General features: G+C 38.1%; 1 protein-coding gene across 1 annotated transcript in view; it reads right to left on the bottom strand.

The window, feature by feature from the left end:
• Window positions 1-13,718, bottom strand: part of WDR64 (WD repeat domain 64) — a 99,312-nt gene that overhangs the window by 25,779 nt on the left and 59,815 nt on the right. The window contains exons 14-17 of the mRNA XM_088131329.1: window positions 7,379-7,551; window positions 5,325-5,504; window positions 3,021-3,148; window positions 6-98 (exon numbers count right to left, since the gene is read on the bottom strand). Coding sequence (XP_087987455.1) covers window positions 6-98; window positions 3,021-3,148; window positions 5,325-5,504; window positions 7,379-7,551 — 574 coding nt within the window. The remainder of the gene's footprint in view (window positions 1-5; window positions 99-3,020; window positions 3,149-5,324; window positions 5,505-7,378; window positions 7,552-13,718) is intronic.

Here is a 13,718-nt window from a genome sequence, read left to right as displayed (position 1 = left end):
CCTACCTCTCAGAGAGGGTACCTCGATAAAGGAATAGTAACCAGTTGATTTTGAGTAATTCAGGTCTATCTGAGTGAATAGCATCTTGAGGTTTGAATCTGAAAATACAGATATTTTGCCTGTAGTTTTTCCACATGTGTTAAATATGTTGCTAAATAGCACATCTTTCCTCCATGGAAGTATTGCAAGAATAATTATACATTTTAAAGACTTAGTAAGTCAGTTTCATATTTCCAAATTCATGCAGTTACAGTTTCAAAATAAGAATGCAAATAATTGTCTCATCTCAAAAATTCATAGACTGTCATTGCAGAATTCCCCCAAGTGGAAAATCTCCAATTAAAACTAAGTGAATTAAAGCTTTGTAGTACTAAACCTCCATGTTTAGCTTTTCAATAATACATAGTGACAGGCTAACAGACCTTCAGTGATATCAATAACATCTGCCTAAACTACAAACACATCCTTATTCCTTTGAGTCTCTTTCTAGGATATGCACATCAGTTTCTACAGAATACTGATCAAAAACTCATCTGGTCTTATCATCACAGCTAAACAAGATGAAAGTGTACTTTAAAATATGTTTAATGTTCCCAATCCCCAGCCAATGGTTTGAGGAGAGAGAAGAAAATTAGTACAAGCTGTTTTTTCAGGAAGTCCTATTAACTAATATTTATTTATTTATTTTTTCAAATGTATATATGCCGCCCATCTCACTATCCAAGTGACTTTAGGGGTCACTATCCAAGTTACTCTAGGCGGCGTGTTCATCTTCTCATTATAAGCCCCTGGTAAGCTTCTAAAAACAATCAAGTTTATTTATTTATTTATATTTCAAATTTGGTCACCACCCATCTCACTAGGAAGTGACTCTGGGTGGTTTAAAGTAAAAACAGTACAGTTCTTCAACACAGACTTATAATGTAAGTTTAGGTTGTCAATTTGAATCACTACATTTTGGATTCAATGAAATTTACAAAAGCTACTGTCCTGGATTATGGCTTGTCATCTATACAATCTTCCAGGACGTGCCATTCTACCTGGCAGTTTTCTATGTATCTTCCTTCACCAGATAGTTAGCATTTCATGAGCATATATGTTTACTGGCTGCTTGGGGATCCCTTCCATGATATGATATGATATGATATATTATTTTTTAGTAATGTTCCTTTGTACAGGAATATTCCTTTGTATAGTTTAGTGTAGTATAGTGTAGTATAGTAATGCTCCTTTGTACTGCAAATATCTTGCTTGTACCTGGGAGATCTTTTTTATGCTGCATAATATCCCATATTCTAAGAATGAGCTCTTCTGACTTCAAACAAACAAACAAACAAAACCCCCCAACTTGCAGCTCTTTTGGAACTGGATTTCAAAAGAGGACATTTGGTTTGGGGCCCATCAATCTATCTCTCTTTAAAGGTTTGCTTTCTTAGCCAAGGGATAATAATTATTTATCTACTGTAGTAGGAGGGAAGCAATCTCAATTAGCATTTCCAAGAGCTTTCAACCTGAAAAAGATTAAAAGCAAGAATGGTGAAGAAATAAGGCCGTGGTACTGTCTGGGATCCACTGTTTGTATCCATGTTCTTTGAAGCAGAGAAGAGTCAAGCAGCAAGGAAGTAATTTACAGACACTGTGGTTCCAGGACAAATGGTTCTGGAGTGCAGCTAAATGGGGTACACAAAGGCAAAGTTATTTATTCTGCCTTTAGTGCAGAATTTTAAAATATCCTCAAGGGAACAATTCCACTGAAATTGTTGGAGATAGAAAACACAGCTGTTTCTTATACTGCAGCAAAGCTAACTGACAGCCTGGAATTGAGGATTCACTGGCGGTCATTTTTTTGGTTTCAACTGTGAACAAGCAAGAACAAGAGAGTTGGCGCACTGGCTCTACCCAGCAATTCACTTGAGTTAAGCCTGGATGGAGGCAAAGAGGTTGATGAACTGCACTCTCCCTTACTGAGCCAAAGTTCCTTCCTGAGCCATTCAGTCCCATTTGTCTATGACCCAGTATATGCACAGGAGACAATAACTGAGATCTTCACTTCTGGCAGTGCATTTCTTACCACTCTCATTGGGGAGAGAGAGCTGAAGAACTTTTCCTGGCTCCAGTCTTGAAAGACGTGATGTACAGTGAAGCTATGTTGGCACAAAATAGCTGACTATCCCAGAGAAATGACTCAGCCCTGGATGCTGCCAGTGCACAGTTATGGATGCCCCAGTCAAAGAGGGAATGTCCATGTTTGAAAATCTCTTTGGGAAGCTATTACTTCCTGCCACTTCTTGATTGTGGAAAAAATATCTATGGTGGCCCAGTCAAGGTCAGCACCACCACAAAGAGAGGTGGGAAAACTCTCTCTCTCTCTCTTTTTTTTTTGCTCCTTTTCCACTCCCTCCCCATGTGCTCATGTGGGGCTAGGATGAAAAGTAAAACAGTAAGTGAAAGGGAGTTCCTAGATCAGTCCTCTTTTTGTGGGGTCAGTCTAGTTTGTTTCCATGCCAGAAGCAGAAAGAAAAAATAAATAAAACCTATAAATCTTCTTTGCCCTCTTCTCAAAACATGGTTGATCTGGGGAAGAGAGATTAACCCAAACTACCCCTGGACTGTTTTTGTCTAAGACCATTGATTAGCTTATGTTAATTGGATGACACCATAGCTTCATCCATGACTCAACTAAGCATATCATTAAGAACAGGATCTTTCTGTGCATGTGCTTAGTGAAATGGAGTGCCTAAAGTAGGGGGATTTACCAACAATCAATGAGCAATCTTCAGATTTGTCCCTGGGTTCCAGCAGCTTACCCCTAGCTTAATACATCTATTACTCCTTTCCTCACACTGGGACCTGTTTGGAGACTGGACACTCAAACAGCATCTATTTTGGATGACTGGAGATTAGCACTCTCTCTCCACATCCTTTATCTGATAAAGTGTTTTACTTATTTATTTATTATAAAATTTATATGCCGCCCATCTCCCCCAGAGGGTGTCTGGGCGGCTTACAATTAAACTTACATGTGTCTGGCTGTGGCAGCTTCAAAATCCCACATGATGATAGAACCATTTGCACTTGCAGTAGCTAACAAACTGTAACCTTCTACTTTTAACAAATCAAAGCACTTCACTTCAATCCCAGGAGGTAGCTGAAAAATACACAAAAGATTTATAATTAAACTGTGGAGATGCTATTGGATGAAATGCACGACTATTAGTACTGCTACAGCTATCTGTTAATTATATAGCAGTCCAGAGCAACTGAGTTTAATGGTTATTTTTAAAACAAACATGCCCAGAAGCTCACAATTTAAGAGACTGAAATTGCCTTTCTTTGCCTCTTAATTATTATCTCAAATAGAGCAAGGGTATGTACGGTGATTATGGAATGTATTTATCCATTTGATTTATACCCTGCCTTTCTATTCAAAGCCAAACTTCTAAAAAAAATAAAGTTAAAATATAAATTAAAATTAATGCTAAACATGATAAGAATTAAAGCCTTATGAAAGAGAGATGTGTAAATACTGGAGTGTTGGACCCAAAAGAAACTCCCTAGAGAGTGTGCAATCCATAGTTTGGGAGCAATGCAGAAGGCCTTCCCTCTCTCATGTACCATAAAAGTCAGCCTTTGACAGCAGCAGCATCTTTACAAGGGCCTCTTCTATAGTTCTTATCTGCTGAGCAGGTTTGTAATGGGAGAGGCTGTCCCTTAGATATTTATGTCCTAAGCCATTTAGGTCTTTAAAGGTTAATTTCAACACTCTAAACTGTGTGTGTTAATGGCCATTGGTGCAGATCTTTCAGTAGAAGCATCATGTGATCCCTATAACTAGTGCCAGTTAGCAAGCTAGATGTGGCACTTTTTACCAACTGCAACTTTCAGACACTTTTCCAGGGTAGCCCTAGAGTACATTGCAGTGAGGACATAAGCAAGGAGTAGTTAACTGTTCCAAACCCAGCAGGCTCAGGAATGGTCATGTTTAGGGCAAAAGCAGTAATTGTGTAAATTGTTATTTGCTACACCTGTTAGCTATGAATCCAGTGAAAGCTGAGACTGATGGGAGCACTTGCAGATGTGAATCTGCTCTTTCAGGGGAAGTGCATATTATCCAACAGCACCTCTGTATTCTTTGGATTCAGTCTGAGTATCTCTCTCATTTAGCCCATTATCAGAGTTAGGCAATGTTTAAAGACAATAGTTGTTTCCTTGAAGTCAGATGATAAGGGGCAATAGAGCTGGGTGTAATCAGCATATTGATGGTACCTACTCTAAAACACCACATGATATCCTTCTGTGATTTCATGTAAATATTGAACAACATGGGGAACAAGTTGGAAGCCTATGAGATATCAACACTACTTTTTGGTTATGACCTGAAATAAAGGAAACACTGCAAATCATGACCCCAAGGTCCAATTCTGCCAAACAGTCCAGAAGAATCCTACTGTCAGTGGTGTTAAAAGCTGCCAAATTGTCCAGCAGAACTAGCAAGACCATAGTCTCCCTCATCCAGTTCTGGTGTGCGTCATCCACCATGGTGATCAAAGTAGTTTTAATGCTATATTCTAGTCAAAAACATGATTGAAATTGGCACAGATAATCAGTATCATCCAGACAAAATATTTGAGACTGGCCTACAATTCAACAGGTGTCCTGGATCAAGGGATTTCTTTTTTCAGTACAGATCTTATAGAAATACTGTAAGAATAGATATGACCAATCAACAAAGGTGCCACAGCATTAAACCAGACTTTACTATTCCTAGAGTAGTTTTTCATCTCCTGAGAATGCTTGAAGTTCAGCACAACTGGAATGCATTTTTTAAATCTTGGATTAATTATACAAGTCTGTTGCACATAATACTAGTCACAAAAGGCAATCACACATTCACCCAGAGGTGGAGAAAAGCTATAGGGGACTGATAATTGCTAGCCACTTTTATCTATATTTTATCTATCCATAGCAGGACAGAGTCCCCCAATCTGTGCCCTGGAATGTTGGTACTTCGATTCCTAGAACACCCAACTATCATGATTTTGCAATCCCATAGCATCTGATGGGCATCAGATTGGGAAGGGATAGCTGACCAGGACAGATAAACAATCATAGACAGACAACCCATAGAGAAAGGCAACCAAGAGCTTCACAATCCTTTCCAACTATCTTTGTCCATCTCCAGATGAACTTACAGAAAGCAAAAATTCACTTTACTTTTTGACTGCTTATTTTGCTTTGGACTTCAGATGCAAAAAACTTTTTAGAATAATTTTCTCTTTCTTCTTGTTTTCTAGAACATATCTAGAAATACAATAGTTCCTCACCTCTGTAGCTGAGTTTATTAGATCTGTATCAAGCAGCAGTTGAACGTCCGGAAAAAAACCATTAATTTTCTTGACATTGGTACTCAGTTTTAGGGATATGAGTGGATAACCTTGTAGAGCAAATGACACAGCTTCAGGGAGTTCCCAGGTTATAGACAGGTAAATTTCACCTTCATTACCCTAGGAGAACAAAGAATTGAAGATTAATTCATAGATACTTGACAATTAACCTGGCATAATAGGGGGAAATTTCTAGCTTTGTAACGTATTTTGTATACACCAGACATATTCATGTTAGGACATTTATCCAAGATTAGCAGTAAATGTATGAACTGTCATACCACTGGATGACATCCACACGTGGACATTTCACACAAAGTTATCTTTGGGGAGATGGACTCACTTCAAACCCATCATTTATGTAGAATACTTTGATGGTAGGACAGCTTTTGAAATTGAGTCAGAATTTGAGGGCTGCAAAGTGGGTTGGGACCACACCACATAGCGATCATTAACCAAGGCTTCTGGTTTCTGGTCAGCACAAGTAGTTATGAGTAGCAAGCAGTATGTTAGAAACTGAACGCAGCATAGCTTGGAAATGCAAGGTGACTCAAGGAGGCAGCTCTGAGCTCAACAAGCTTCTGGGGATTTAATTAATTAAATCAATTTTAACTTAATGTCTTATGAACAAATGACTGAAGTAAGCATCTGGTGAAAAACATGTTTCTGGAGTCTTTTCTAAAAAGCCTAAATTAGATAATTAAAAAGGTAATTCCCAATAAAAATTCTGCTCTTAATATTTAGGAAATATTCTTCATTCTCATTTAATAGGTAGTCACATGGGGATTATGTAAATTTAACACACCCTTATTCAAATAAATTATTAGGGATTGAAAATTGTGCATCTTCTTGATACATTATTTCAGGAGTCTCCAATATGGTATCTGCACTAAAAATGCATGGGGTTTATCTTTCTCCTGAAATTTCAGGGAACTGAGACTGAATTATTGTAGTTTAAAAGAGCTTAAAATACATATTTTTTTACCCAGGCCATTTAGAGGGTGTTTTAGAGGTTTTGTGCCAGTATTTAATGACTTACTAGATTAGAATTTATTGTATATGATTATTTGTAAGCTGCATAGAGCTTGATGAGGGTAGTTGGCATATATACAGTTTTAAATGAACATGTAAATAAATAAGTACAGGTAGTCCTTTTTAATGATGGTAATTGGGACTAGGAACTCTGTTGCTAAGTGACACAGTTGTAAAGCATGACATCATCTGACCATGTCAACTTACAATTGCAGTTCCTGCAGTTCCAGTTGTGGTCATTATGCAAATCCTGCTTGTCATTAAGTGTGATATCATGTGGTTTCCATTTGCAACCTCCTGCCAGATTCCCGATTGACTTTGCTTGTTGGAAGCTGGTAAGGAAGGTCATAAATGATGATCACATGACCACAGGATGCTGCAATTGTAATTGCAAGACAGTTGCCAAGCACCTGAATAGCAATCACATGACCATGGGGACATTGTGATGGCCACAACTTTGAGAACTGGGTGTAAGTGGTTGTTAGCCGAGGACTACCTGTAAAAGAGATCAGGAAAACCTTGGTGGGATTAACAGCAGTAGAACTAAGAAGTCATAAACAGAATATAAACAATAAAGATAAACAGGACAAAGAGGTAACCTATTTATGGGTTAAATTTATGAAAATTTAATTATACTCTAATTGCTTGAGAAGGGACTTAATCTTTGATTATATTAAAGCTGTAATTCTGCACAAATGTATTTGGAATATGAAGATGTTCTGTAAATACGTGAGAGGAAGTATTTCACAATGTTGATTACTGAGCCTGCAGAGATTCTCCAACCAGGGGCCTTCTCGCTATCTTGGGATTACAGCTAACATAATAGCAAACCTGGTCATGGGGAGCTGAAGTCCCAGCACATCTGGAAAGCCATAGTTAGGAGAGACTGGTTTCTTTGACTTTTTAAATTGAGAACAAAGTGAAGCAAATGAAATAGAAGATGTACAAATCAAAGCTCAAACCTGAACAATTTTGATCATTCCGCTGTACTCCAAGACCAGGATCACATGCTTACTCCCACTGGCTTTCAAGTAGATCATCTGCATCAGCCAATGTTCATTGTCATTGATTTCCTTGCCTAAGGGCAAAACTTTAAGTACCTGCCCACTTCCAAAATCCCATATTTTCACAGTCCCTAATGTGTAATAAAACAGAAGGTATATCACTCTTCATAGAAATAACTAATAGCTGAGTGCTACAATGAGAAGAAAGCAAACAGTCATGACATATCAATGTCCCAAGACTAAATTGGCCATCAAAAAAAGACAGTCATTTTTTTTATTTATTTGAAGTATTTAGATGTTTCTTAATTACCACACGTCTCAGAGTAATGCACAGTTCCAAATAATAAAATTGTAACACAAAAAAACAAAACATTATTTAAATGCAAAAGAAACAGTTTTAAAATCTACAGCAAAATAGTGCAATTTTTATTCCATCTAAATTTTTTTCCACTTTTATTTAAACAAAGCACTAAAAATGATAAACAAAGTATCATCATCATCATCATCTGTTGGTTGCACAGTCAGCCAGATGTTTAGACTGGATTTGGCCTTTTTATCCACCTATTAAGTCCTTCCCAAGGACTTGGGATAGGCAAATATTGTTGTTTAAAGGTGTTAAAAGTATCATTGCAGGATATAAGCTCTTCCAAGTAAAACCGCCTTTTGCAATTGACTGATGGTGATTTTGTCAATGTCGATGGTCTTCAAGTAGTGCTCCAGATGTTTGGGGATTGCGCCCAGGGCCCCTATTGCTATTGGTACTATCTTTGCTTTCTTTTGCCACACTCATTCTATTTCTATTTGCAGGTCTTTGTATTTTGTGATTTTCTCCAGTTCTTTCTCTTCTATTCTGCTATCACCAGTTATTGCAATGTCCAGTATCCAGACGTTTTTGTCTTTCTTATCAACAACTGTTAAGTCTGGGGTGTTGTTTGGCAGGTGCTTGTCTGTCTGAATTCTAAAGTCCCAGAGCACTTTAGCTTATTCATTTTCTATTACTTTGTCTGTTTTGTGGTCCCACCAGTTCTTGCTTGCAGGCAAATGGTGTTTCTTACAGATATTCCAATGTACCATTGTTCCTACTTTGTCACGCCACTGTTTGTAGTCAGTCTGTGAGGTCTTCTTGCAGCAGCTAACTACTGCTGTGGTCCACTGTTTCTTCAGCTTCTTTGCAGAGGTGGCATTTGCTGTCTGTTGCTGTCTTCTCAATTCTGGCTTTGCATGCATTTGTTCTTAAGGCTTGGTCTTGTGCAACCAGAATTAGCCCCTCTGTCTCTTTCTTCAACTTTCCTGCTCTTAGCCATTGCCAGGTCTTGTTGTTATCTGCTTTGCCTGCTAGTTTTTTTTTTTTTTGTGTACTGACCATGTAATACTTCGCCTTGCCATATCTCTTTTCTGTTCTTCATTTGGTCTTTCTTATAAGTCAGTTTGGTCTCTTTGGTATTCAGTAAGCCTTCATGGTGTACTAGCTTCAGTGCATCTTCCTTACTTTACTTCAGATATTCTTCCAATGCCCTTTTATCTTCTTCAACTGTCTGGTATAATTGTAACATTCCATGCCCACCTAGAGTCTGTCAATGTCACTGCGTGGAGGAAGGGCATGGTTCATTGTCACTATTTTCTGGTCTTCCTATCCAGGGCTTTTAGTTCAGCTTGAGTCCAGTCCACTAATCCAGCTGTGTATCTAATGACTGGAATTGCCCAAATGTTAATCACCTTGATGGTATTTCCACCACTGAGTCTGGACTTTAAGATCTTCTTCACTCTTCTGACGTATTCACTACTGATCTTCTTGACTTCAGTGTGCTTGATGTCATCCTGAAGGATGCCCAGGTATTTGTAGTGATCTTCTTCATCAAGACTTTTGATGTTATTTCATAGGGCAACTTGATTCCTTCAGTTTTCATTATTTTCCCCCTGTTGCTGGTTTTGTCCAGTCCAAACTCCACTGCAATATCTTGACTATATATTTGGACAGTGTTGAGTAGTGATTCCATTTCTGATGGTATTTTTCCATACAGCTTCAGATTGTCCATGTAAAGAAGGTGGGATAACTCCATGACTTCAACCCGTCCCACCCAATCACACAGAGAGGGCATGCTTTGGACCCCCTTGGTAAAAAAGCTCTGATTAGCGGGGTCCAGAAGGTGGGCCTTCTCTGTGGTAGCCCCCACTCTTTGGAATATTCTGCCCCCAGAGGTGTGATTGGCCCCCTCATGCCTGGCCTTCCAGAGGGCTTTAAAGACCTGGTTCTGCCACTTGGCCTGGGTGGGGAGGGAATACTTTAAGCGTGGGGATGGCTAACCCCGTAGAGGCCTGCTGTCTTCAGCCCCAGATCCTTCATCTTCTTGGACTCTCTTCTTCTTTTTTAGTAATGTTTTTAAAATTTTTGTGTTTTATGTATTTATATATATTTATGGTTTTAACATTTTGTGTGAGCTGCCCAGAGTCCTCCATTGGGGGGGAGAGTGGCGGGGGAGAAATTTAATAATAATAATAAAAAATAACTTGGCAGATGTTTTTGATGTTTGAAAGCCATGTTCTGACTTGTTCAGTATTGTTGTCAGAGGAATCAATACAATGACAAACAATAGTGGTGATAGTGAGTCTCCTTGAAAGATTCCTCTCTTGATGTTAACCTCTCCCAGTCTATCGCCATTGACCAGCAACTGTGTCTTCCATTGTGCCATTCATCTTTGCACAAAGCTTCTGATGTTTCTACTGACTCCTGTTATCTCTAGGCACTTGATAATCTAGTCCTATGGCAGGGAGTTATAATCAATCCAAGCTACATTCAGGTTAGTCTTCCTTCTCTTACAGTTTTCCAAAATCATATTTTCAATTAGGAGCTGTTCCTTTGTCCCTCTGCTGTTTGGGCAGTTTCCTTTCTGCTCAGATGGAAAGAGCTTGTTTTCAACTAGGTGCTGTTGGACTGCATCAGCTACCATACCAGTTAGCAATTTGAAAGTTGTTGGCAAGCAGGGCATTGGCCTGTAGTTGCCTCGTGCTGCCCCTTTTGCTGGCTCTTTCATTATCAGGTAGGTTTTGCCAGATGTCAACCAATCTTCAATGTCATCTCCTTGCAGTATGTTGTTAAACTGCTTGGCAATGAGTGGGTGCAGAGCAGTCAGATGTTTCAACCAAAAACCATAGAGTTTATCTTCACCTGGTGCTGACCAATTCTTAATCTTCCTTGCCCTTTTATCCACCATTTCTGCTGTTATTACAAGTTCTTTCATTTCAGCTTCTTTTTTATTCTTATCTACCTCCTTTATCCAAGCTACATTCTTGTTGTATTTCTTTGGATTGTCCCATAGCTGTTCCCAGAACTGCAATGTTTCTTCTTTGTCAGATGTTGACTGGTTCATTGCAGTCTCTCCTTTGATGGATTGGTAGAAATGTTTCTGATTCAACTGAAATTGGAGATTCTGCCTGTAATGTGCAATTCGATCTTAGTATATGTTGATCTTTTGGGCTATGGCTGTTACTTGCTGCTTTATTATTTCTAGTGCTTCCTTGATCTTCCTTGTTTCTAGGTGATATTTCTTGATCAAGTATTCTTTGGTCTTTTTGTTCATCAGCTTCTTTTCTTTCATCTGTTCTAGCTTGCTTGCATCTGATCTTAGCATGCTGATCTTATTTTCCAACCTGATCTTCCATTTTGGTGGTGCACTGTTTGGCTTTTTTTCTTGTTTGTTGATTTTGCATCCAAGGTATTCAGTTATAACTGCAGCTGTGCTGTACATCAGTTGGTTTGTTTCTTGCAGTGAGCTGGTGCTTATATTTGATATTACAGTATTGGCATCATTTAATACTTGTGCTAGCTTTTTATTTGTAACAAGCTTCAATGCAGGCAACCTTATTCTGTTGTTTTTGTGCTGTTCTAGATGCTCAGTTATTCTTTGTCTCAATTCCTCTTGTTTTTTAGTTAGAGGGCTTTGTTTTTTCTGAGGAGAAAGCTCTACTGTCTGAGCTACTTTTCACAAGGCTTCAATTTCTTTGCCCTGGGTAGACCTTTGCAGTTCTTCCAAATACTACTTCTGTGAATACTTTATTTCATGTTATAAATCAGTGTTGATCTGCTAGCCTTTGTTCTGTTATTTCTGATTCTGTTGTTCTTTCCAGAACTGGTGCATTCTTTTCAGATAACCTCTTCTTGTTGGACTTGATTTGGAATAGCAAATCATTATTTCTTTGTTCTCAGTCTTTGTATATTTGCAACGGGTAAACAACTTTTCTTCCAGTAATTCTGCAGCTGCTGGCCCTGGTTGCTCAGCCAACAGTCCTGCGTCCTGTAGCCCATTTGTCACCAGATGTCCAGGAACTAGAACACCTAGTACAGTCGTTGACCTGGGCAACGACTGATCCAGTGTGGGTTTCTGTAAATTACGTCTCACCATATTATTTATGGGAGAGACACTCTTTGTCTGGCTCTTCTGATGAGACCTGTCCAGTATGGTTGAAGCTCTGGCATAGCTGTCATCCTCCTTGGAGCACACAAGCCCAACAACCACGTCAAGGTAGTGCCTCACTGGGGGGTTGTTGCTGTTGTTGTTGTTATTATTATTAATATCCCTTCGCCTATTATTTTCCCTTTCTGTTTAAGTTCTGTTTTTAATGTTTTTAATGTTTTTAATAATTACTATAAAATGGTTTTATGTAATGATTGTTTATATATTTATTGTTTTATTGGATTGTTGTACCCCGTCCAGAGTCACTTTTTGTGAGATGGGTGGCCATATAAATTTGATTAATAAAAAAAAAGAATAAAAATAAGAAACACAAAAGGTACTTTAAAAAAAATAGTTTGAATATATAAGTATACATGTAATCTAAAAAGGGGCAGAAAATGTTAAGCTTCCATATTCAGTATTTATGTTAAAGCACTCTTATGTGTTTTTTTTCTTTTGTAGTTTATAAAAATTAATTTCAAAAAGCTTCTATATTCAGTATCACTGCCCAGAAATGTATAAATGGAGGAATCTATTGCAAATTTTAAAATTTAATTAAAAATGGAGATCAAATGGAGATCAATCATTATTTAATAGATTTTCCAAGATTCTTTGTTATTGTGCCATAAATACTATTGTTATCAAATACCACTGCATCAAAGAATGATGTACTTCAGTTTTCCAGTATTGTGCTGTACAAAATCTGGTAGCTAAAAACAAAACTTCAGTTAATTTCTTAAATTGCATTATAAGGAAAAATGAACAATAAATTCATACTATAATTACCAATGGTTCTTGTTTGTTTGTTTGTTTGTTTGTTTATTTATTTATTTATTTACTTATTTAGCATATTTATATGCCTGCCCATCTCACGTGACATGACTCTGGGAGGTGTAGAAACAGCTATAAATTTTTTTAAAAAAACATTCAAAAAGTACAAAAATTATATTATTATGAAAAGGCTAAGAGAGAGCATCAGATGAACAACGGAGCTACCTCATCAGATTGCCGTTTTCTTGTGACCCCCAGGCCTGCTGACACAACTGTGTTTTGCTTTTTAATTCCATTTATTTATTTATTTAGGAAATTCATATAGCTGCCCATCTCACAAAAAGTGACTCTGGGTGGCTTACAAGAATAACAATTAAAATCATATCACAATATAAAAAACATCAAACAAATAACAACAAAAATAAAACATAAAAACATAAAAGAATATAAACATAAAAAAACTCCAAGATAGTGGGAGAACAACCATCATTTAGCCTCATACAACCACTTTGGAGACTTGCCATGGGATCCCCAGGGTTGATGGAAGAACCATGCTTTCAAGGCTTTCTGGAAGGCTAACAGAGATGGGGCTATCTTCATCTCAGGGGGAATGATGTCCCAGAGGGCAGGGGCTACAGCAGAAAAGGTGTGCCTCCTCAGTCCTGCCAGTTGGAGCTCCTTATCAGGTGTGACCTGGAGTATACCTCTTTTGCAGGATCTGATGGGATGAGTAGGTGTAACTGGGAAGAGACAGTCCCTCAAATAACCTGGACCCATGTAGGGCTTTAAAGGTCAAAACCAGCACCTTGAATTATACCTGGAAGCAAACTGATAACCAATGCAGCTCGTGGAGCAGAAGTGTAACATGTGCCATCCTAGAGGCACACATAACTATCCATGCAGCTGCATTCTGCATCATTCTGGATGCTTATATGGTAGAGATTAATTAATTTTTCTAAACAAGGTCCACGGAGGAAGTAAGTGTAGTGTTCCAATTGTATTAGGCCATGATGCACTTATTTAAGTATAAAATAACTCCAGAAAAACTGTGGTATAAATATGTGGCACATTATGTA

Source organism: Python bivittatus, unplaced genomic scaffold, assembly GCF_059951505.1.
Source record: "Python bivittatus isolate LINGU-HERP-01145 unplaced genomic scaffold, Pbiv_v1 ctg000020_np1212, whole genome shotgun sequence".
NCBI lineage: Eukaryota > Metazoa > Chordata > Lepidosauria > Squamata > Pythonidae > Python > Python bivittatus.
Note: the sequence above shows the minus strand (reverse complement) of the source record. Positions and strands in the feature narration are given on the sequence as shown.